The sequence below is a fragment of the Harmonia axyridis genome, chromosome 7 (genome assembly GCF_914767665.1).
Source record: "Harmonia axyridis chromosome 7, icHarAxyr1.1, whole genome shotgun sequence".
Taxonomy (NCBI): domain Eukaryota; kingdom Metazoa; phylum Arthropoda; class Insecta; order Coleoptera; family Coccinellidae; genus Harmonia; species Harmonia axyridis.
Window position 1 is genome coordinate 36,819,562 of NC_059507.1, and position 21,607 is coordinate 36,841,168.

Here is a 21,607-nt window from a genome sequence, read left to right on the forward strand (position 1 = left end):
GAATTGAAATTTAAAGTTTGAATGAAATGGTAATTAGAATTATTATGGGAATTCAAAAACTATTTTCAAATTATAAAAAAAAATGTGAGTGAGCTTGAATACTATTTATCTTGGTTATGAAGTGTTTGTGGAGTATTTTTATGATTTCGAGTGTTGAAGTTATTATATACAAATAAGACAATCTTATCAAATCAAGCTTTAACTCATCCAAGGAATCGAAATATTTCGAAATTAAGTTTTATATTCCTTTTCTCAACTCAATTTTAATGTGACCTCGGTATTGATTTTCTCACTGTACAATTCTTTTAGGAACTGAATGCAAAATTTTTATCGGAACTAGCTTCTTTCTCCTCACAAAAATAGATTAAGTATGTTAAGAGCACTCAAAACTTAGACCATACCCTTCTCTCGAACTTTTCTATTATCGTTATTCCTTATCGCTGAAAGAAGAAAAACACACTGTTGTCCTTTTTCATATTATTCTATTAGCTATCGATATCGGTTCTTGAAAATCAGGAAGTCAGCTGAAGATATAATGAATTGAAATGAAAGACGTTGAAAAAATACTGATAATCGTGTTTGTGGTAAATAAAGTTGAGAAGATAGTATTTCGTCAGGGATTTTTAAATACACTGCGCAAAAAAATTAACGCACATTCTCTCAATTTTAATGGAAGTTAACTCTACATTGACTTTATAACTTATTTTTTATGTTCTCTCGGGAAGGTTTTGAACGAAACAAGACACATTAAATGGAAGAAAAATTTAGGATTTCAGCGAATCTTATGTGAAAGAAGAGAAATAAACAATTTTCAAAATGCTGGAATGCTGATAAATGATTTAATACTTGGTATTTCCACCCCTTGCGTTAATTACAGCTCGGTAACGACGGTTCATACTCAAATTGAGTGATCTTAAAATGTTCTGATCTAATCCTTCCCAGATTTCTCCGAGTTGGATTCCTAAGTCATTAAGAGTAGCTGGATGATTTCCTGAACTTCTCAGCCTTCTATTGAGGTTGTCCCAAACCTGCTCAATTGGATTGAGATCTGGACTTCTTGCTGGCCATTCCATTCGAGAGACTTCAACCTCTTCAAGGTACTCCTGAACGATGCGCGCACGATGGGGTCTGGCGTTATCGTCCATAAAAATGAAATTTTCACCAATGTATGGGGCAAATTGCACTACATGCTCTTCAAGAATGTTCCTTATATACCTATCAGCATTCATAGCTCCATTATCAACGACCACTAGGTCTGTGCGAGCAGTCAAATATATCCACCCCATACCATAATCGATCCTCCCCCAAAACCAGTAGTATTCAGGAAATTGCACTGGGCAATGGGCATATCTTTCATGTGGACGTCTGTATACAAGGGAACTTCTATCACAATGGTAGAGGCAGAATCTAGACTCATCTGTGAAGAGAACTCTTTCCCAATCAGCCTCTTCCCAATGGATATGCTCTCTCGCAAAATCCAAACGCGCCCTTCGATGGGCTGGGGTAAGAGCTGGGCCCGTTGTTACCCGTGGTCTTCGAACATTCATACCTGTCTCCCTGAATCGCTGCAACATTCTGGACACACTTGTGTGGGAAACTCCAAACCTTTCTACAATTCTTGTGTATGTCCACCCTTCTTCTCGCAAAACTACCGCTTGGGCACATTCCTCTTGGGTCAAATTGCGTGTTTCGCGTTGCATAGCGATCGAGTGTAGAAAATCAAATGAAAGAAAAACTATTGATCACTAGAATTGATCGAGAACAACTGATTTCAGAATGGAGCCAATACATTCAAAATCTGATAATCTCATCTTTTTTTTATTCCTGCTGGGAAAAAACATCTGTATTGAAGAAAAACGTTGAAAGTGGATAACATATGCATGCATAATTCTGATAAAAATAATTATCATTGAGAACACCTTCAGTTGTAGAAAAAATTTGAGATTTCCATAATGTGCGTTAATTTTTTTGCGCAGTGTAGTTACAAAGATAGTATTTCGCCAGTGATTTTCATATATAATTATTTTGATTTTAGCAGATTGAAGGTTTTTCGAGAAGTGAAGTCGATATTGCATAGAACATTCAGAAAAAAGAGAATAATAATGTGTTTTTCTTCATTATTCTGCTTTTAATCACTAGGACCACAGTTATGGAGAAATTCACGATCTGAAAAAAATTCCTGAAATCTACGGAAATTCCGGAATGTCCAAAACCAAATCCGACGAGCAATTTCAACCATCGGCGCCCATTAACTGCTATCAGTGCCGCAACGAGCTCCGAATTCAGTCCAACAGTATTTTCACAAACTCTCGACCAAATTATTACTCGTGGTCATCAAGTAGATAATGGAAGTGCCTGCACTACATTATGGACATCTAAGTTGCAATAATGAAACGAATGGTCCGGTAATTGAATTCAGAAAGTCCAGATGGGACTCGGTGGAGGCAAATGAGGTGGGATTCGATTAAGTAGGCATTTTCGGGAACAGTTTCGATCTTTACGGGAATCCGGTGATGATTTATTTGGGACCTTAATTGCTCTATTCGGTCATTGGGGGGGCTGTAAAGTGATTACAATGTATGTGGAATGAAAAGTCGATCGATATTCCATTTAACAATTCAATACGTCATTTTTTCAACATGCAAATGGATATTGTATTATATGATATGAGTATCACGTTACATTTGTAATCGTTATGGGAAAAATGTATGAATTGTTTCCACATTACGTTTCGGTCTGTGTAAATTCAGGAAATGTATTAAAGATACTGAAGGGTTATCCATTCTGTGTTTCCAAAATAGCAGTTACTTGATAATTTTCACTGTCCCATATGCAACAATTTTACTCGTTTACATGTGCTTCGTCGCTGAAGTAAATTCGATGCGAAAAATCTTCATCCAAACGTGTTCAGGCACCCAATCTGCATATGTATCTACGCATTCCATGGTCAGCTGGCTTCAATTCTTTTGTCAACAAAACCTTATAGGGTGGAGATGCTAATCTAGATGCAAAAACGTCATAGCGTGGCGTACAAGAGGACCAAATGTTGTGCGCGCCAAAGAATGAATAAATTTGGATCTTCCTCAAAATTTCACTGGCAGCAGAAATATTTTCAGTCTACTGTGCATTTCGATAATGTATGGGCTTCAAGACATTAGTAACAGATCTAATCTCTTCGAATTTTTGCACTATCCTACCAACTATACGCTCAGATGGACGATTATGTCAACCATACTCTCCCAGTAAAGCACAAAACGTATTTACTACAGAATTTTTATTTTTGTAGTGAGTTTTCATAATTTTCACTCTTTCAACATCAGATAAACAATTCATATTGTTAAAGGACTTCGTTGATTGAAATTTCGTACAAAAATTATTTCATTGAACTACTTTAAACCTATCAGTAAAATATTATACGTGAATTCTAAAGACTTGAAACTATAAAATCAATTTGAAAATGATCGATTCCTCGAAATTTGTCGAATTAGAATATTTCAATATTTTTCAATTCAGGCTTTTATAACTTCGAAGTTTAAAATTCTAGTAAATCCAATTCAAAACTTAAGTCGTTTCGATTTATTCCGTAACATAGAAGGAAATAATGAAGCATAGATTAAAGTTTTTTGTCACTTCGAAATAACATTAATCAGCAATTCATATATGTGCATATAAAATTTCGCCTCCGAGGCTATCAGATCGATTAAAACCCCAAGAAATTTCGTTTGCAACAGCGATAAACCACCTCAGTAAGCCAAAACCGAAATTCCCGCTAGTAAAACCTTTCGACGGCATCATATCGGAAAGTTCCAGCGAAGTCTTTGCGATAAAAGTGTCCAACAAGTCATAAAGTTTCATTATTGCAACCCCCAGACTCAGCTTTATATACAGCTTATATATTGATCAGCTCCGTCAGGAAGTGCATGTTTGTCGAACTATCGAATTGTGTGTATCTACTGAATGGCAACGCCGAATCGATAGTATGACGATATTTTTACCCTTATACATTTATTATTTTATGATGCTTTGTGAAACGATTATATTTCTTTTAGTGAGATCGAAAAGCGATGATGTTGCTTTCAGTTCGATTGATCGAAATGAAGGCAGTAATCGCCTTACGCCCGAGATGACTTTTCTTGCATTAACGAGCTCCGTTCTCCATTATATTCACAAAACCGATGCAGTTGCGGAATTTTTTCTAATGAAACGGTTATAAAAAAGTAATTCATTCATTTTTATGTATATCTGCAAAACGAGAATTGTATCGAATTCATTGATTCAATCTTTATCTAGCATTCATTAACGCAAGAAAATCGAATATTGATTATAATAAGAAGGCACTTAATGCCTTATGTTTGAATGTTGTAGAATTTCTTAAAAAAACAGTTAAAGTCCATGTTTGTCTAAAATATACGAATGTATAGTTTCTGAAATGACTAATTCGGAAGTTGGAAGGTATGGTTTTCCTTAATGGACAGACAATGTAGCTTGTGTTTTTTTCAAATTATTCATTATTTATGGTGTACATTAGGTATTTCTTTTTTACCATGATGTAACACTTCCATTGTAAGCCTTTTTGCAACAGAGTATGTTAAAGTTACAGACAAAAGATGTCCTAGTTTGAAATATCAGATTTTGATCTTCATAATGATAGAACCACGCGGTGCATCGAAGAAAAATTGGCTTTTGGTGAAGTTGCTCAAATTTTTTATATGTTGTAGAACTCGTGATGCTGATCAAATGTCTTCATTGCATCACCACTTTGAATTCATCCGTTTAGGGTGCTGAAAATAACTTTTCTAGAATTTCAAAAGACCATTGTGAAGAAATCTTTTCGAATATATAAACCCAGTCGAATATGCATCGATTATTCATGCAGTACACTATAGAAAAAAATAATTCCTGCACGCACAGAAGATATACAGGGTGAGTCCAAAGATATCAAGTTCCAAAAAAATTAAGCGGTGGAATTCCATTCATAATCAATGATTTTTCGAGATATCAATACCAATTGCCAATGATGATGTTAAAATCTCCCGATTTAAACTGACATCTCTATTATGCATGTATTTGTTACTAAACTGCATATATCTAGATGCCTGGAACTTGATATCTTTAAACTCACCCTGTGTATTTTATGTGCGTGCAGGAATCTTGTTTCTCTATAGTGGGCTGTTATCAGCTGCATAAACAGTCAATGCATACTCGATTTGGTTTATACATTAGAAAAAGTTTCTTCACAATGGCCATTTGAAATTCCGGAAAAGTTATTTTTAGCATCCTATATTAGTTATTACCTGAACGGTTGAATTTGAAAAATGCAATGAAGACATTTGATCGTCATCACAAGTGCTACAAAAGCACATTAATAGAATACCAGGGTATTGCAATAAAAAAGTAAGGGCCCGAATTTTTAATACTTCTCGAAATAATCACGTTTGCCATGAAATCAGTACAATAGTTGACGTGTCGTTTGGACTACGAAATGCTGAAAAAACAGTATCTCATCAAAGTTTTTTGACTAATTTAAGTGACAGATACAGCATCAAATGTCATGTTATTCGATATGAAACATTTGTGATGATTTAAGCAACAATTAATCATTGTGAACAAAGCAGGTACTCATCTTGCATATCATGATCATTATCCAATTGAGTTATTCACAAAACGTCTTAGGACTCGTAAACTTATATTGTGACAAATTTAATGCTCTTCAGAAATTAATTAATCTTAAGAATAACTTGTAACATATCGTCATTTTTATGGGAAGTAGTGAAATATTTCATGAACTCCTGCTGAAGTTTGCTACCTTTCATTGTATTATCAGTTATAATATCACAAGAGCATCGACAATATTCGATTATACGAATCTCTTCACTCGACGTAGTTCGCGAAACATCACGAGAGCGCAGCTCGAGAACTACGTCGAGTGAAGAGATCCGTATCATCGAAATGTCTATGCTCGAGTTGATATTCGTTTCGATTATATAACGAATAGTTTCCATAGCTATAACCAAAGCACTGTATTTTGATAATTCAATGACATGTCACTGAGCTTGACCTTTATTTTTTTGGCGAACGTCCAAGAATGTTACTATGGAATGATCCCAATATGGCAGAAAGCGAAACACCAAAACGATTATACCACGTCGTCAAGGGTATATTCACTTATCAATACGCTGTAACTATGGGAAATTTACAGATTCTATTAGTTCATCAGAACATTAGTTTTACAATCTTCCCAAATCAATACTTAATTGCATCAAACGTTCTACGATTAAAAATAGAAAGATTTCACGATCTCGCTCCACAAAAATCGCCCTCCTCGCAGAGCTTCAGTTTGTTAAATCAAATCAGCAATTAGGAAGCAATTCGAGCAATTCTTCCATCGCGAGAGAAGTCATCTCGGATACTCCCAGCCTCCCATTCCCATCCTGTAGCGAAACAACGTTCAGAGCCTCCACTAATTGAAGTTTATCGACAGCCGTGTAGCAGTAATGAGAGGTCAAGTGGTCACACCTCAAGGACTCGGAATAGTCGGCATCAGGGTTTCAGTCGACAGGGAATCCAGACTGGGCTTCACGCTCACCCGACAGGGCGGATGGTAAGTGCTCAATTCTTTTTTATTTATTTTTTTTATATTCGGGATTCGCGTTTTCTTATTCCTTGCTTGAGGCTAACCGCGGGGCGAACGAGGTGCTTCGAAGCCTTTGACTCTCAACCGTTTGGTTATTTTGCTTCGCTCTTGTTTACGCGACTCGAGTTTATAGTGAGATGACAATTGTGTCTTTGAGCTAACGATATAGACACATTTTTCCTAGTTAGTTATCAAGCCTATAAGCTACGTAACCTCTGAAGATGCCTAGCCTAGGTGTTGGTGAAATGTTTGATGAGAAGCCGACTAGATCACGCTGAAGAGTCCATAGTTGTATCCAAGTCTGGAAACACCATAACTTCCTCTGTATTCAAGGGATTTCACTAAATGCTTAGCAGTAAATAGGGCTTCTGTGATCTAACTTACAATGCAGATGGGGAGGATCCCTAATACTGATGAAACAAATTAATTTACATTTTAGACTCCGAGCAACTTTTATACTATTTCAAGTAACCTACTAAGAGGTACAGGATGATTCTCTTATTTTGGTAACACCAAATTTCTTGAGAATGACTGAATATTTTTCATTGAAGTCAATATTGACTTGAGATGTGTGTACAAGCCAGCGAAAAATATTATGACGCCATGCGTCGCGACACTGTAAATTATTTTGAGGAGCTTATCTTTTTCATTCAGCATTTTGAAAAATGTATCATCCTAATTTTTTCTTCAAACCTTATTTTTTCCATTTTGAACGGTGTTTTATGTTAATTCCTTTCCCTTCATTTTTTCTGTTTTGTGGCAGTAAGCCTTGATGTTCGAACATATATATGATTTTGTTCCTTAAAATCGAGAAGGCCTTGAAATAAACTATTTCTCCATTCAATAAATAATTTATTTCAATAACAATAATCAATTTTTTTCAATAATGAACGACACGTTTCAAATCATATGTTCTATATGCCCATCATTATGATTCAAATGAAATAAAAATAATAATATGACAACAACTGTAAAAGACCAACATTAAGAAATAGCAGAGACAACAGGGCTCAGAACCATTACAAAAATGAGGCACCTGAATAATATACTCCGAAATCCACCAAACATCTTACTTTATTCAAGAACCAAGATTGAACCAATAAAATCCAGACTGAATACACTATTAACCAGATTTGTTGGAAAACTCAGAAAAGAAGATGTTGTATTAGCCCCCTACCAAAATGATAACAATCACAGCTCCCCAAAAAAAAACAAATAAAAACAGACCTTATATAGAATATTTAGAAAATATTCTTTATTGCTTTTTTTTAATACCTGAAATGTAAAAATAATTTATCTGAAAGTACAGGCTGAAGGACCCATTTGCACTGCAATAAATGACAGTTATCTATCTACTCGTAATAATATGAATTATACCATTTCATTGTAAGTTACTTTTGACAGAATATGGGGGTTTATATCGGCGCATGCGTTTATTATTTTCATTTTCAAAATTCAAAATTGTCAGAATCAATTTTATATATCTACCATATTTGTCAGGGAGCCCCACAGAAAGTAATCCAAGGGCATTAAGTCCGGCGATGTTGAGGTATATCTGATAGGCCTATTAGTTCCTATTCATTCTTATCATTATTCAATGCCTCTCAAAATGGAGCTATATAAATTTTTCTCTAATTCTGTGGTTATTCCGTTCATTCTTCCACATCTTGTAGAACAAAATCGTGCGAGAATATATCAGAAACGCACAGTTTTCATGGTTATATTTTATTATTCTATGTTGGTACTCCGAACTTTCCGCCACGGCTTTATCTTTCAGTTCATCAATTTGCCTTAAAAAAAATCAGTTCTGCCAACCAACATTTTTCAATTCAAAAATCACTAAAATATATTTATGGAAATATTTCATTAATTTCAATGAAAATGCAATGAATTAGAGAAAATAATGTATAAAACTCGTACAGAAGGCTCATTCTACCACTCGTTCATTCTAAAATTTGAATTTTGAACTCGTAGAAGAATATCAATGCCTTCTGCACTTGTATTATAAATAACTATTCTCTTTCCAAAATCCATTATAGACAGAGATTGCACGTTTATTTATTATTTATTAAATAGCTTGTTACAAAGCATCCTTTGGGAAACAGAATCATACCTATGTCCCCAAATGAAGGTATACTGTCTTAGTACAGAATAAACATGAATAGGATTAACATAAAACACGCTGCAGATCACTAACAGTTTATAATGGAAAAAATTTTGGAAAAAAAAATTAGAATAAAATCATCTTTCGAATGACCCAAAAAAATGGTATGTTCCTGGAAAAGAAATAACATCACCACGACGACTAGTATCTTTATTTTTTGCTGACATTCAGGCGCACCTGAAGTCTACATTGTCTTGTACAAAATACCGTTCATAGAATAAAAAATATTCGGCAATTTTCGAGAACCAAGATAAGTGAATCGCCCCATACCATGAATCGTCAAATTAATATTAGTACTAGGTGCGAGCAAATGAGAAAGTAATGATGGTATTCAAATGGCAGCAATCGTAACTTAATGAAATTTTATGAGTCCTCAGAGTGAAAACCTCAATCTCAAAGAAAATAGCATTATTTTAAGATAATTGAGAGAATAATTTATCCTCGCTTCGAGCTTTTCATTCAAGTGATGTCAGATCATTCCCGGACTTGAAAGTTGAGCGAAAGAAAACACGTTAGCAGCCTACATCTTCACGGAATTTTCAATACCCATCCAAATTTCACGCAACGTTTCACCATGTTCAAGAAAATATCGTCGAATATCCAAGTTTCCAAGTAAAACCAAGTGCGCACTTGGGCGTAAACTATTTCCTACATAATCGCATATATTTATCAGTCTGGGGGCGGTTATTTTTGCCGAAAGTCTACCCGGTTCAGAGTTCAGAACAGAAACAGTGTGTAATTGAGCGGCAAATCCTAGACCTTCTCAGTCCAAGGATGAATTTCAGCGAATATATAACTTGTACGGAACCCCCGCTGGCGTTCTTTCCTTTCCAAACAACCATCCGGCTTCTATTTGTGTTTTTAACTTCAGGAATACACCGCCCTAGGTTTAATCTGCTGAAATTCCGGGAATATACAGCGCGGCCTAATTGCTAATTAGTTCTTACTTGCGAGAGTTGTACAGGCCGGTGAAACCGACTGCTTCGAGTCTCTCTCGGCTTTTTTTTCGGCATTTCCGTTTTTTACGTCCCCCGGAGTAATCTAAATGTAAATCGTGGCGTGTTGGCGAGCTTTTGGACTTTGTCACCGGAGGGACGGTTTTAAATTCTGCTAATTGATAATCCGCGACTATTTCAGAGGTCCGGAGTTTTTTTTTTCGCCGACGTAAAGGGGAAAATTGTCTGTCGCATGCAGGGTGGATAAAAGAGCTTAAAGCGATTCATCAATTGTTCCTCTTTATACGCCATGTTTGATAGAGAACATTAGTTAACAAGTCACCTTTCTCGTACTTTCCTAATAATCAGTGATGATATTTTTCATCCCGATTTCTTCATTTCATTTGTTTGCCTTTGAAACGCCGATAAATCAAATATCACAAATTGAGCTAGTAATAGCCAAAAACTAAAACAACGTACATCTCTTCATTGAAAATCTTAATTGAAATTTCCACATTGAGCTCCGTATTTTCGATTCTGAGATGGTTAGGATTGCCAAAGGAAATCAATAAAATAGACAAGAATCATCTGTAAATCGGACCTTATCTTTTGGGGCCATTTCTGGTTCAAAAATTACAAAAATACATCATAACCAATTGGTATGTGTTTCTCGAAAAAAAGAAGATCCTTAAATGCCTCTAAGAAGAAAAGTTTTTATAAATCTATGTCTTAAACCTTTTTATTTTGAATCTACAGGATTTGCAAGTCTCAAAAAAAAAAATATTTTGCACGTTACTGCTTTCACTCTGAAAAAAAATGATTTTTGAAATTTTCATTCAAATTGATTGTCTTGATATTTTTTCCTTCGAAGAATGATTATTTATGAAAAAATACAAAGCATAACTTGTATTCAACTCTTTCAGTGGTTGATGAATTTGACGACTTAATTGAAAAAAAAAATACTATTGATTTCCTCGAACAAACGAAAATAATTCAGATTAGCTGTTGAAAATAATTACTTCAAACACTAATCGTTAAAATTATGATGAAAGAATTATTTTTCTTGAAACTTAAACACCCTGTAGCCCAAAAGTGAATAGGTTCAGTATCCAGTTTATAGAAAATTAATCCTTATGAAGTTGTTTTCTTTGAATGAACTTGCTACATATAATAATTGTTCTATATACTCACCGATTGGTTTATTCCTCATTATGAAAAAGCTTTTCGTCATTATAAACTTCGATTCATTATTTTCGTACAGAACTTCTTGGTATGTTATTTTCGTTATCACTGATGGACACTGAGAGTTAGCAATTGACTGATGGGACATCATAAATCTATAACAAACAATATACCTATATTCAGTATCATTACAGCATTTGATGAAATAATTCATAATATCAAACGTAACTTGAATGAAAAATGTGCATAAAATACCTTAGAAATAACTAACTGGTGAAGAATATATTAATTCACGTGAATAATCACGTATTTTTGCAAGTCAGTGTCATAGACTACTTAATTAATCAATCTGCCAATAAACATAGATTTGTGGGCGGGGTTTAGGCATTCCTTCAATCTATGATCAAGAGTATCTACAGAAGTTAGAATCCAAAACCCTCTGTGGTTGAATTCCTCTGTTACGTCATCGATTGACTTGATTATCAAATCGACACAAAATATGTGAAATAATAGTAACAGATTAAGATCTAAGTGAGGGCTTTTATTTAACAATGATTGTATGTAGGTATATTCGCGTCGAGTCTTGCACCTGAATTTTAACTCACTTCTAGAGGTCAGATGGACTTGAATTTTGCAGATGTACTCCGGTGACAAAGTGACGATTATGTAATTATAGTCCTATTTTATTCATAATTGGATGGAATGGGACTTATCGCATGAGATATTACTTTAAATTTTCAGGGAAGGTTCGTATATCGTGAACTGACAGGCAACGAAGGTTGCAATTAATATAATCATTCGATATTTGTTTTCTTGTCAGTTTCCAACCAATCGAACCTGCATATTATTGGATGTAAATGAACTAAAGATGAGAATATTTCTATCTTCATGCAAAATTTAATGTTGATGGCACCAGAACAAACAAAAAATCGGAAAGAATATAAAATTAACAAACTGAGGGAAGAACTGGAAAAAAGACCGGAGCTTTCAAGCGCTTATTTATTCGAGCGCTAATTGCGCCCTTATAGACCACATTACTGAATATTGGTATAGGTATATGTGGTCTCGAAGGCTGCAATTGCCGAATTAACGAACAAGCACTCAAAAGTTCCTGACTTCAAGTCAGTGCTTTCCCTCTTTTTTCGATATTCTTCTTGAATTTTTTAAGATTCTGATAATTTTTCGTGCTGATAGCATCATCAGAATCATAAAAAAACAAATGGTTAGATTTTCCACATAGGTACTCAACAGTATGTGAGAATACATTTAAGAAAGAAAGTTCCTATGAACTTATGTCCTATAAACCACTTATTTCGAAAGCTGCAGGGTATGAAGGGATTTCAAGGAATAAACAAAAATGTTGATTTAAATTTGGCCCAACAGGTACCAATGGCCATTTCTTTACCATTGAATTAAAAAAAAGACCATTGATTAACTGTACCAAAAGCTGAAGTAATTCAGATTAGCTGTTGAAAATAACTACCACAAACAAAAATTGTTAAAATTATCACGGAAAACTTTTTTTAAACTACAAAATTAATTGGTTTAGGACATGGGTTCATAGAAAATGTGTAATCCCCCAAGGGTGCAACCAAACCTAAGAAACATTAACTTATTTTGAAACACCTTGTATAGATCTTGTTTAGGTAGAAAAATCATATCAACTTGTTAGGTTATAGCAAATAGCAGTAGCGGTAAACAGAAATCGTCAGAATACTGTCAATTTTTTCGGCCAATTCTAGATTCCATACAAAATAAGTAGAAACAAATTAATTTTGCAGTTGTGTTCCCCTATATGATTGAAATCATCAACGTTATAGTTATAATTTGGAAAAAGTCGTTTTCTTCGAAAGAACTTAGTACATTTAATAATTGTTCTGAGTACTCACTGATTGGTTTATTGCTGATTGTGAAAGAGCTTTTTGTCATTTTAAACTTGGATTAATTCTCTGCTTAGAACATCGTTGTCTTTCATTTCTGTTATCACTGGACACTGAGTATCAGCAATTGACTGATGAGTGATGGGACATCATAAATCTATAACAAACAATATATGTATTTAGTATCATTTATAGCATTTCGTAAAATAAAACATAATCTCAAACCTAATTTGTATGAAAAATGTGCATAAAATACCTTAGAAATAACTTTCTGAAGATAAACAGGTAAACGCATTGATTCACGTGAATATTTATGTATATTTGCATGTCATCATTTGCAAGTTGTTTTCTTTGAATGAACTTACTACATATAATAATTGTTCTGAATACTCACCGATTGGTTTATTCCTCATTATGAAAAAGCTTTTCGTCATTATAAACTTCGATTCATTATTTTCCTACAGAACTTCTTGGTATGTTATTTTCGTCATCACTGATGGATACTGAGAGTTAGCAATTGACTGATGGGACATCATAAATCTATAACAAACAATATACCTATATTCAGTATCATTATAGCATTTGATGAAATAATCCATAATATCAAACGTAACTTGAATGAAAAATGTGCATAAAATACCTTAGAAATAACTAACTGGTGAAGAATATATTAATTCACGTGAATAATCACGTATTTTTGCAAGTCAGTGTCATAGACTACTTAATTAATAAATCTGCCAATAAACATAGATTTGTGGGCGGGGTTTAGGCATTCCTTCAATCTATGATCGAGAGTATCTACAGAAGTTATAATCCAAAACCCTCTGTGGTTGAATTCCTCTGTTACGTCATCGATTGACTTGATTATCAAATCGACACAAAATCATGTTTTCAATAATAGTAACAGATTAATATCTGAGTGAGGGCTTTTATTTTACAATGATTGTATGTAGGTATATTCGCGTCGAGTCTTGCACCTGAATTTTAACTGACTTCTTGTGGTCAGATGGACTTGAATTTTGGCAGATATACTCCGGTGACAAAGTGACAATGTATTATGAAATTTTCGTTAGAAAAAACAAAATGGCGGACGATTATGTGATTATCGATATTTGTTTTTCTTGTCAGTTTCGAACCAATCGAACCTGCATATTATTGGATGTAAATGAACTAACGATGAGAATATTTCTATCTTCATGCAAAATTTAATGTTGATGGCACCAGAACAAAAAAAAATCGGAAAGACTATAAAATTAACAAACTGAGGGAAGAACTGGAAAAAAGACCGGAGCTTTCAAGCGCTTATTTATTCGAGCGCTAATTTCACCCTTATAGACCACATAACTGAATATTGGTATAGGTATATGTGGTCTCGAAGGGTGCAATTGCCGAATTAACGAATAACATGGTCTGCGTTCTCGGTCACTCGGAAAACAAAAGAAATGAAGAGGCCAACACGCTAGCCAGAAAAGGAGCACAAAATCTTTTAATTGGTCCAGAACCTTTCTGTTGTATATTTTAATGTACAGGGTGGGCAAATTTCGATGTTTTAGCACTACAACTTTTAAACCAGATGACATAGACAAAATCTGATACCCCATTCTCGGTCTCTTTTTCTGAGAAACTAACAAGGGTAGTATTCATTTTTGGCCACCTTCTTTTGTTTTCGAGTTATAAGCGAAAATTGGAAAAACGGCGATATCGAAAAACATTTATATCTCAGCTAATACTGATGATAGAGCTCTAAAATTAAAACATTATACAGGCACTTTTTTACGTAGAATCCAGTGGCGTGCTCGTATTTTCAAAAGGGTTTTCAATTACGAAGCTATGACCTGAAGGTATGTTTTTTCAAATGGGAACACTAGATTTTTGTGCCATTTTCTGAAAGCTTAATTTTGCCTGATTTCAAAAATATATAAACAACAACAACGACAAATTATCACGCTTTTGTAAATTCCAGTAGGGTAATATAAATTAGTAACGTACAAAATCGTTGCAATCTTGAAAATCGTCGAAGAATGGATTGGTATGTACCCTTTTTTCATGTAGAAACCGAAAAGTTTGAAAAAATTCTCATTGAAAAAACAAAGTGGGACACGCCCCACAAAAACTGAACACAATAAGGTAACTCTATAATGAGTTCATCGTCCATTCGTTTATTTCATATAAAATTTTTCTGATGTACTGTGCCATTGTTTCATGTTTGTATTATCTATTTCATGTGTATGTCATAGGTCAAGTTTATTTTCCTGTTGTCATAGCAACAAAAAAAACGATCTTCAGTTTACTTACTATTAATTTTAAGTATGTATTATAAATTATTCGAATATTCTAGTTAGTGTTCTATTCTTTCTCCAAGTGGAGAAACAAAGCAGCGCGCCACTGTAGCAGGATAAAGCCTTAAAAGCATCAAATACACCCCTGTCTCCGGCTAGACGTAACTCGAAATCGAAACGAGAGAAAACAATGCAAGTATCAGGCGAAATTCATCGCTGGAAGAGGTCTCAATCTAATTAAAGGGGGAATTATTTAATTGGTAGCGCCATATCTCACTCCTCCCCACGCTGCATTTTTAACGACGTCGTTAAGCTGTAGCGACGACAGTTCCGGACGTCGGAAGCTGACTGGATCGCGGTTTTAATTCGAGAAATCGTATTACCATAGAAATCTATGCCTCACCGAGGTAGAAGATACTAGTTGAATTAATACAGAATTTGCAAAATCAGTTGAACCATTGTATCGTTCTTCCAATCTTACTGGAACTACTTTATAAAGATGCTTGTCCAGATTTTCATTTGATGCCATGCCGCAACCTTCATAAACCATGGGCGTACGCTTTTTCAACCCTAGAGTTGAAAATAATATTGAATCCATACAGTAATAAACATAGATAGAGGGAGTATAAGCAATTTTCACATGTCCCCAACATGGTAAGATTACTTCGGTTTGTGATATATTTTCAAATCCACAATTTTACTATATCGTTATCAATGTATATTATATTGAATGAAATATATTTATTTGTGTGATTCCCGATTGAATATGCAAATTTGAATATTTGGAATCCGATATTTTTCCTAATTGTCAAATTTATAATAAGCAGAATGTTCATTATTTTCTGTATCTACCTGCTGAAATCCAAGATTTGGCAACTATTGCTCTCCTACTGTCATCGGTTGTTTCATGTCCTTTGGCGCGCTTGAAGTTTGTTTTCTGAATTTCTCATATATCAAGGTATATTTTTTTCAATATATTTTGAGTTTATATGAAACGCTGATTCACTATTCTTTGTGGAGAAACTCGCGAATTGAGTGAAATATCGTATCACTGATATGATTTCATTTCCGCGCGCTTCATGTCAGATTTGATAGTTCATGTTGGGGACAAAATTTGCTCCCTCTCTCTATGTTTATCACTCAGAGATTGAAGCGATTGTAATTCTCACTTCGATTCTTTCAGATATTTCGCGACGTAAATTACTATTTTGTCACATCATAAATGCTACTATGTTATTCTTTAATAATTGTAGATATTATTCTATAATCTCAACCTCTAATATGTAAGCTGGTCCAACGAAGACTTAACACCTCGATTTTTTGGCTTCAAAATGAAAATGTGGAAAATCGCTCGGAACCGTCAATTTCGAGGGGGAACAACTTTTCCACTTTTTTTCATCCCCTTAACTTGAACTCCCTAACAGAAGTGAGCACAACTCCTTGATTTTGAATAGGGATGAGGGATGTTGCAATAACTAATTTTGAAGATCGTATCGAGTATTATCACGGAAATATTGTGTATTTCTTCTCCAATATTTTTTTGGATTTTCTATTTTCTTGATGATGTGATCAGGTTAAAATTTTGCACTGAACGTATTTTTAAAATCAATCCTTTATCAGTGTTCCATCTATGTTCACAGAAATATTGGGTACTTTTTTCGATATTCTTCTTTAATTTCCTATGGTTCCTTGAATAATAATAAGTCCTTTATTTTCTACAAGTAAACACCTAATTACAAAAAATAATTGAACCTAGCAATAAAAAAATCAAGCTTCAGCGCAAAAATGAAATGAAAAAAAAATACAGAAATAAATTGACAATATCGGGTCACAATAATCTAAATTAGCTTCAATATGTGACACACCACAGTAAATACTGAGAATTAAGATAATATTCCAAGAGCAAAGAATTAACCATATACCAAAAATATCTACAATTGAAATACAATCATTATGCGATTAACAGTGAGTCCAATGTCCAATTGGGGGCAGTTCAACAAAAAACATACATTAGAATGAAATGCTGTGATCGATTCGGAAAACGAGAACTCAAAAAAGTACGTTTCTCTGTTGCAATTAATTTCAGCATTTTTAAAATAGCTCGATACTCTCCTATATCTAAGTTTTCTCAATTCTTCATTCGACATAAAATTAATGTCAGTTGAGGAGAAGAAATACTGTAAAACTTCTAAGCCGTTCATCATACGACAAAACTTCCGAAAAAGAATAAAGTTAACAAATTATTATCAGTCTGTTCATTGGATTCGAACACATCCGAATCTGCGGAAAATTGGAACTCTTATTCAGTTCTCAAGTGTAAATCAAATGGAACGCAATCATAACATCTTATTAGCGAACAACGAACAAGGGTTTCCACAAAGTTCCCAAACACACTCATCTGGAGATATATTATTTTTGTTCCAACGAAGAAGATATTGGCGAATTTCCAGGAAGGAAGCAAGTACGATCGATGGGGTCAAAACTCTGTTATTTATTTTCAGTCTGAGAATTATATGATTTCTCTCTTATGTTCGAACTAACCATATTTCTTTTTACCTACCTTGTTCAAATTTGATTTGATATTTATCATAGATATTTTTTTCACAAGGTTCGACGTTTTGGTCAACGGAGGCGGTGCAGTGACTCTCCAGTTCCAAAGATCGCCCTTCAAGCCACTCACTAGGACTGTCTTTGTGCCATGGAACCAGATCGTGATCCTTCCTCCAGTTCATATGCAGCTGAATGACGATTCAGACGTTTCCAATATGCATACAAGGTGAGAAACTCTAGAATCGAGCGTTCCAACTAAATTGGACCTGTAATGTACAAAGCTTGTTTGAGGATGATTGCGAAGTCGAGGCACGGCTGATTATGCATGAATTTCGGTAATCTGCCGAATTTCGACTATGTAGGATGGAAATGTAGCCAATTCACCGTACAAGATTAGAACTGGAATTTGTACTGATTCATTACGGTTGTTACATTATTCCCTACTGAAAATATCATTTTATTTATCAAATGATGTTTATCTCTTCAACGATTTTTGATATGTATATAATATGAAAAATGGTTATCAGTTGATTTCAAATGTTAGTTTTGTTTTCTGTAGACCCTTTTATTCCCTTAATAAGATAAGATGATCAGAAAGATTTGCTCACGCTGGTTTCCAAGGTATAGGGTGTTCAAAGAAGACAGCGATTAAAGCTACAAATATAATATTATCATAACCAGGTAACATATTTGAATAGATTTCTGGCTAATTTACTGCTAAAAAAGCTATTCTCCATCAATTGTTGAGATTTTTAATATTTTAGAGGTACTTATCTTCTTCAGTTATGACATGACTAGGCGAAAAAAATATCTGTCCATAACTGTTGTGCACATACTACGTTTCTTCTCCGATTGACAGAAAATATTAATTTTGCAGACACATATCAATGAACAAAGTATTACTTTTCCTGCCTAGGCAGCAAAATGATTATTCTTAATGGGAATAAATATTTGACATTTTCTGACAATCAATCAATTTGGGAGAGTAAGTACTTCTAAGTCGGTGTCACTGTACATAATATAAATATGTCCGATATTTTTCGAAAAAACTGTCAGATTATTCATAAGTTGTCAAACTATAATTATTATGGACATTTAACATTTATAGCAACCATTCCGACAATTGCGATCTCTATCAAATTTCGTTTCAATTTATCACTACCGGAAAAATAAAAAGATTGTAGTGATTGTAATAGCAAAAAGAATGTCCTTAATATAACATTTTAAACAATCGAAGAGAAGATAACATGTTCAACTCGGCAGCAAAGTAGATTGACTTCCCTGGCTGAATTCCTAGTCGAGCGTAGCGAGCAGTCAATTTACTACTTTGCTGCATAGTAAAACAAATTATTATTATTATTTTATTCCTTTATTATTTCACTATTTTTATTGAAATTTTATAAGCAAAAGAATATAATACTAGCATTGGCACACTGTCCAACAAGTGTCCCTGCTCTGAATTGGAATTCTGCTAGTATCGTCGACTACAAAGTTGATATGGGTAACTTTGTTCCTTTTTGATCATTTATTATTACCATCAATTTAAAGGTCTTGCCATGTGTTTCGAGAATCAACATCTTGAAAATTCTCCAGCAAAGCTTTTCTAGAGTACTTCGTGTTCGGTTGAAACCATAAAATGCTTGTGATATGAGTGCAAGTTCTCAACGTTCTAGCTCCTGTTTAACATGTGCAGTAAAAACCTTCAACTGGATATTCGACTTCATCAATGTCATGACTTGGCCTGTACTTTATCCATATTAACAATAGTTGACCCTAATTTGGACAACACCCTCCTCAGTTCTAAAGATGTCAATTTCCAGGATTCCAGATTCATCATGTGCCATTTTTCTTGAATTTAGAACGTTGGAAACCTGCGCTCATATCGAAAGCATTTAATAGATTCTGGTATACGCGCGTCAGCAACTGAACACGAAGGACCCTAGCTCGGTTTTGCTGAAATATGTTCAAGATGCCTCCTCACGAAAAACGGGGCAAGACCTTTAAGTTGATGTCAATAATAAAGGATCAAAAAGGAACAAAATTACCCATATCAACTTTGTAGCTGACGATACTGGCTGAATCCTGCTTCAAAGCAGAGAGATTTGCTGGATAGTATACCCTTCAAGAATGCTGTTATTATATTATTTTGCATTTAATATTTCAACAATAGAAATTGCGAAAAAATAAACAAATAATAAATATCAAACATTGTATGTGCAAAACAGTTAAGCCGTTACGCCTTTCGCCTAGTCAGGAGACTCATGATTGAAAACGGTAAATACCCCTCAAAAATTAAAAAACCTTAGCTATCAATGAAGAGTAGTACTTTCAGCTGCAAAGTAGCAAAAAAACAATTAAATATTGTCCCTGGTTCAAAAGTTATAATCGCTGATATCGCTGTCAACTTTGAACACCCTATAACTTGAAAACCACTGTTTACCAAAGTCTTCTGATCAGATTTTTTCATTCATGGTATAAAGGTCTACAAGAAAACAATACAGATTATTCAAATTAACTAGTACCCAACCATGTTTCATATTTTTGAACGCCTGGTCCTTTTATCGAGGTGACATATTTGATAAATATCAATTTCGTATTTCAGTTTCTTAGCCAGAAACCCAGCCATCAACTTCCCGGGTGTTTCTCGTTCGTTCTTCGGACCAAATGGAGATGTGATCGAGACCTGCGAAGACCACGATCCTTTCGTCCTTTCGCCCATAATAACCAGCACATGGATGCCAGAAGTAGTCGGTGGTGTGCCTGGACGTTCAGTTATATTCGCCGAGACTCAGATAGTGCAGGAATCCATTCCAATCCCAGGATCGGACCTGCACCTGATGTACCAATCCTCGCAAGCTAGCGGCTACTTGAGCTCCATCTACATGAAGTTGACCGGACCTTCCATACCAGATACATTGACTCACGTTCATGTTAGAGTGGAGGTGAGTAATTTTTACAAGATCCAAGCCAAGTCGACACTCTTAATGGTTAACAATGCAATACTATTCCGGATATGTGTTTCATTTTTCAGGTGGAAGGTTCTCTCCACGTGAAGACCTACGAAGCAGACCCTAACCTCATCCACACCTTCGCATGGAACAAGAGGAACGTCTATAAACAGAAGGTCTATGGTATAGTTTTGGCCAAAGTCTCCGTTGGTTACGAGCACTCAACATGTCCGGAATTGGTGTGGGAGACTCAAACAGCCTCTCTGAAAGGATTCGACGTGGACATTTCTGATATCGGAGGCTGGAGTTTGGACATCCATCATCACTATAACTTCCACGAAGGAATACTGCAAAAAGGAGATGGTAAAATTTATAATTCCTCCTTGTAGTACCTCCTGTTTCATTTCTTTCTCCCTTTCTCAGGATCTACTCTGCACTTCAAACAATACCCAAGAACTGTACAGGTTGTTATGGGAACCGGACTGCAAAGGCCACTAGATTGTCCTGGCAGGTGCGATGGTCCTGCGAAAGACAGCAAGCTTCTGACACCCGGTTCTCTAACCAGTGGTCCAGATGGCAGTATCTATGTTGGAGATTTCAACTTGGTCAGAAGGTTAACACCAGAAGGGAACGTCTATACAGTGTTGCAATTGAGGTTAGTAACAGTTTCTCAGCCTGTTTCAAATTGATCTTTCTTGCTGAACTATCAAAATTGTCTTGTAACTCTGATATTTCGTGACTATTTTATTTTATTGGTATCTGGTTTCATATTTATGTTTTCAAGTTATTAATTCATTATATCAGAGTTACTTCATTGTGAAAACTTTTATTCAGCAGAATTATAAAGAATTTCGCTGTTATAGCAAAACTGTCATTTTGGTCACTAATTTTGAGTCGCGTTTAAATATTTTGTGTTAAAATAATCACAATTATGACTCCCTAAAAATATCTAAATGAGCTCTGTCACAATAATGGCATAGGTATACGTATTCCAAAGAAAAATAATGTTTATGTTTTGTAGTAATTGTGAAATTT

General features: G+C 34.7%; 1 protein-coding gene and 1 long non-coding RNA gene across 6 annotated transcripts in view; one reads left to right on the forward strand and one right to left on the reverse strand.

The window, feature by feature from the left end:
* The window catches only part of LOC123685229, a 36,762-nt gene extending 23,268 nt beyond the window's left edge, over positions 1–13,494 (reverse strand). The window contains exons 1-4 of the long non-coding RNA XR_006748272.1: positions 13,436–13,494; positions 13,190–13,335; positions 12,805–12,952; positions 10,925–11,070 (exon numbers count right to left, since the gene is read on the reverse strand). This is a non-coding gene — a long non-coding RNA (uncharacterized LOC123685229). The remainder of the gene's footprint in view (positions 1–10,924; positions 11,071–12,804; positions 12,953–13,189; positions 13,336–13,435) is intronic.
* LOC123685226 (teneurin-a) overlaps positions 1–21,607 on the forward strand; it is a 556,414-nt gene that overhangs the window by 518,862 nt on the left and 15,945 nt on the right. For all 5 annotated transcript variants that reach the window (XM_045624845.1, XM_045624846.1, XM_045624849.1 and 2 more), the window contains 5 exons: positions 6,482–6,601; positions 17,683–17,850; positions 20,227–20,566; positions 20,656–20,935; positions 20,996–21,227. In XM_045624845.1, the coding sequence (XP_045480801.1) occupies positions 6,482–6,601; positions 17,683–17,850; positions 20,227–20,566; positions 20,656–20,935; positions 20,996–21,227 (1,140 nt within the window). The remainder of the gene's footprint in view (positions 1–6,481; positions 6,602–17,682; positions 17,851–20,226; positions 20,567–20,655; positions 20,936–20,995; positions 21,228–21,607) is intronic.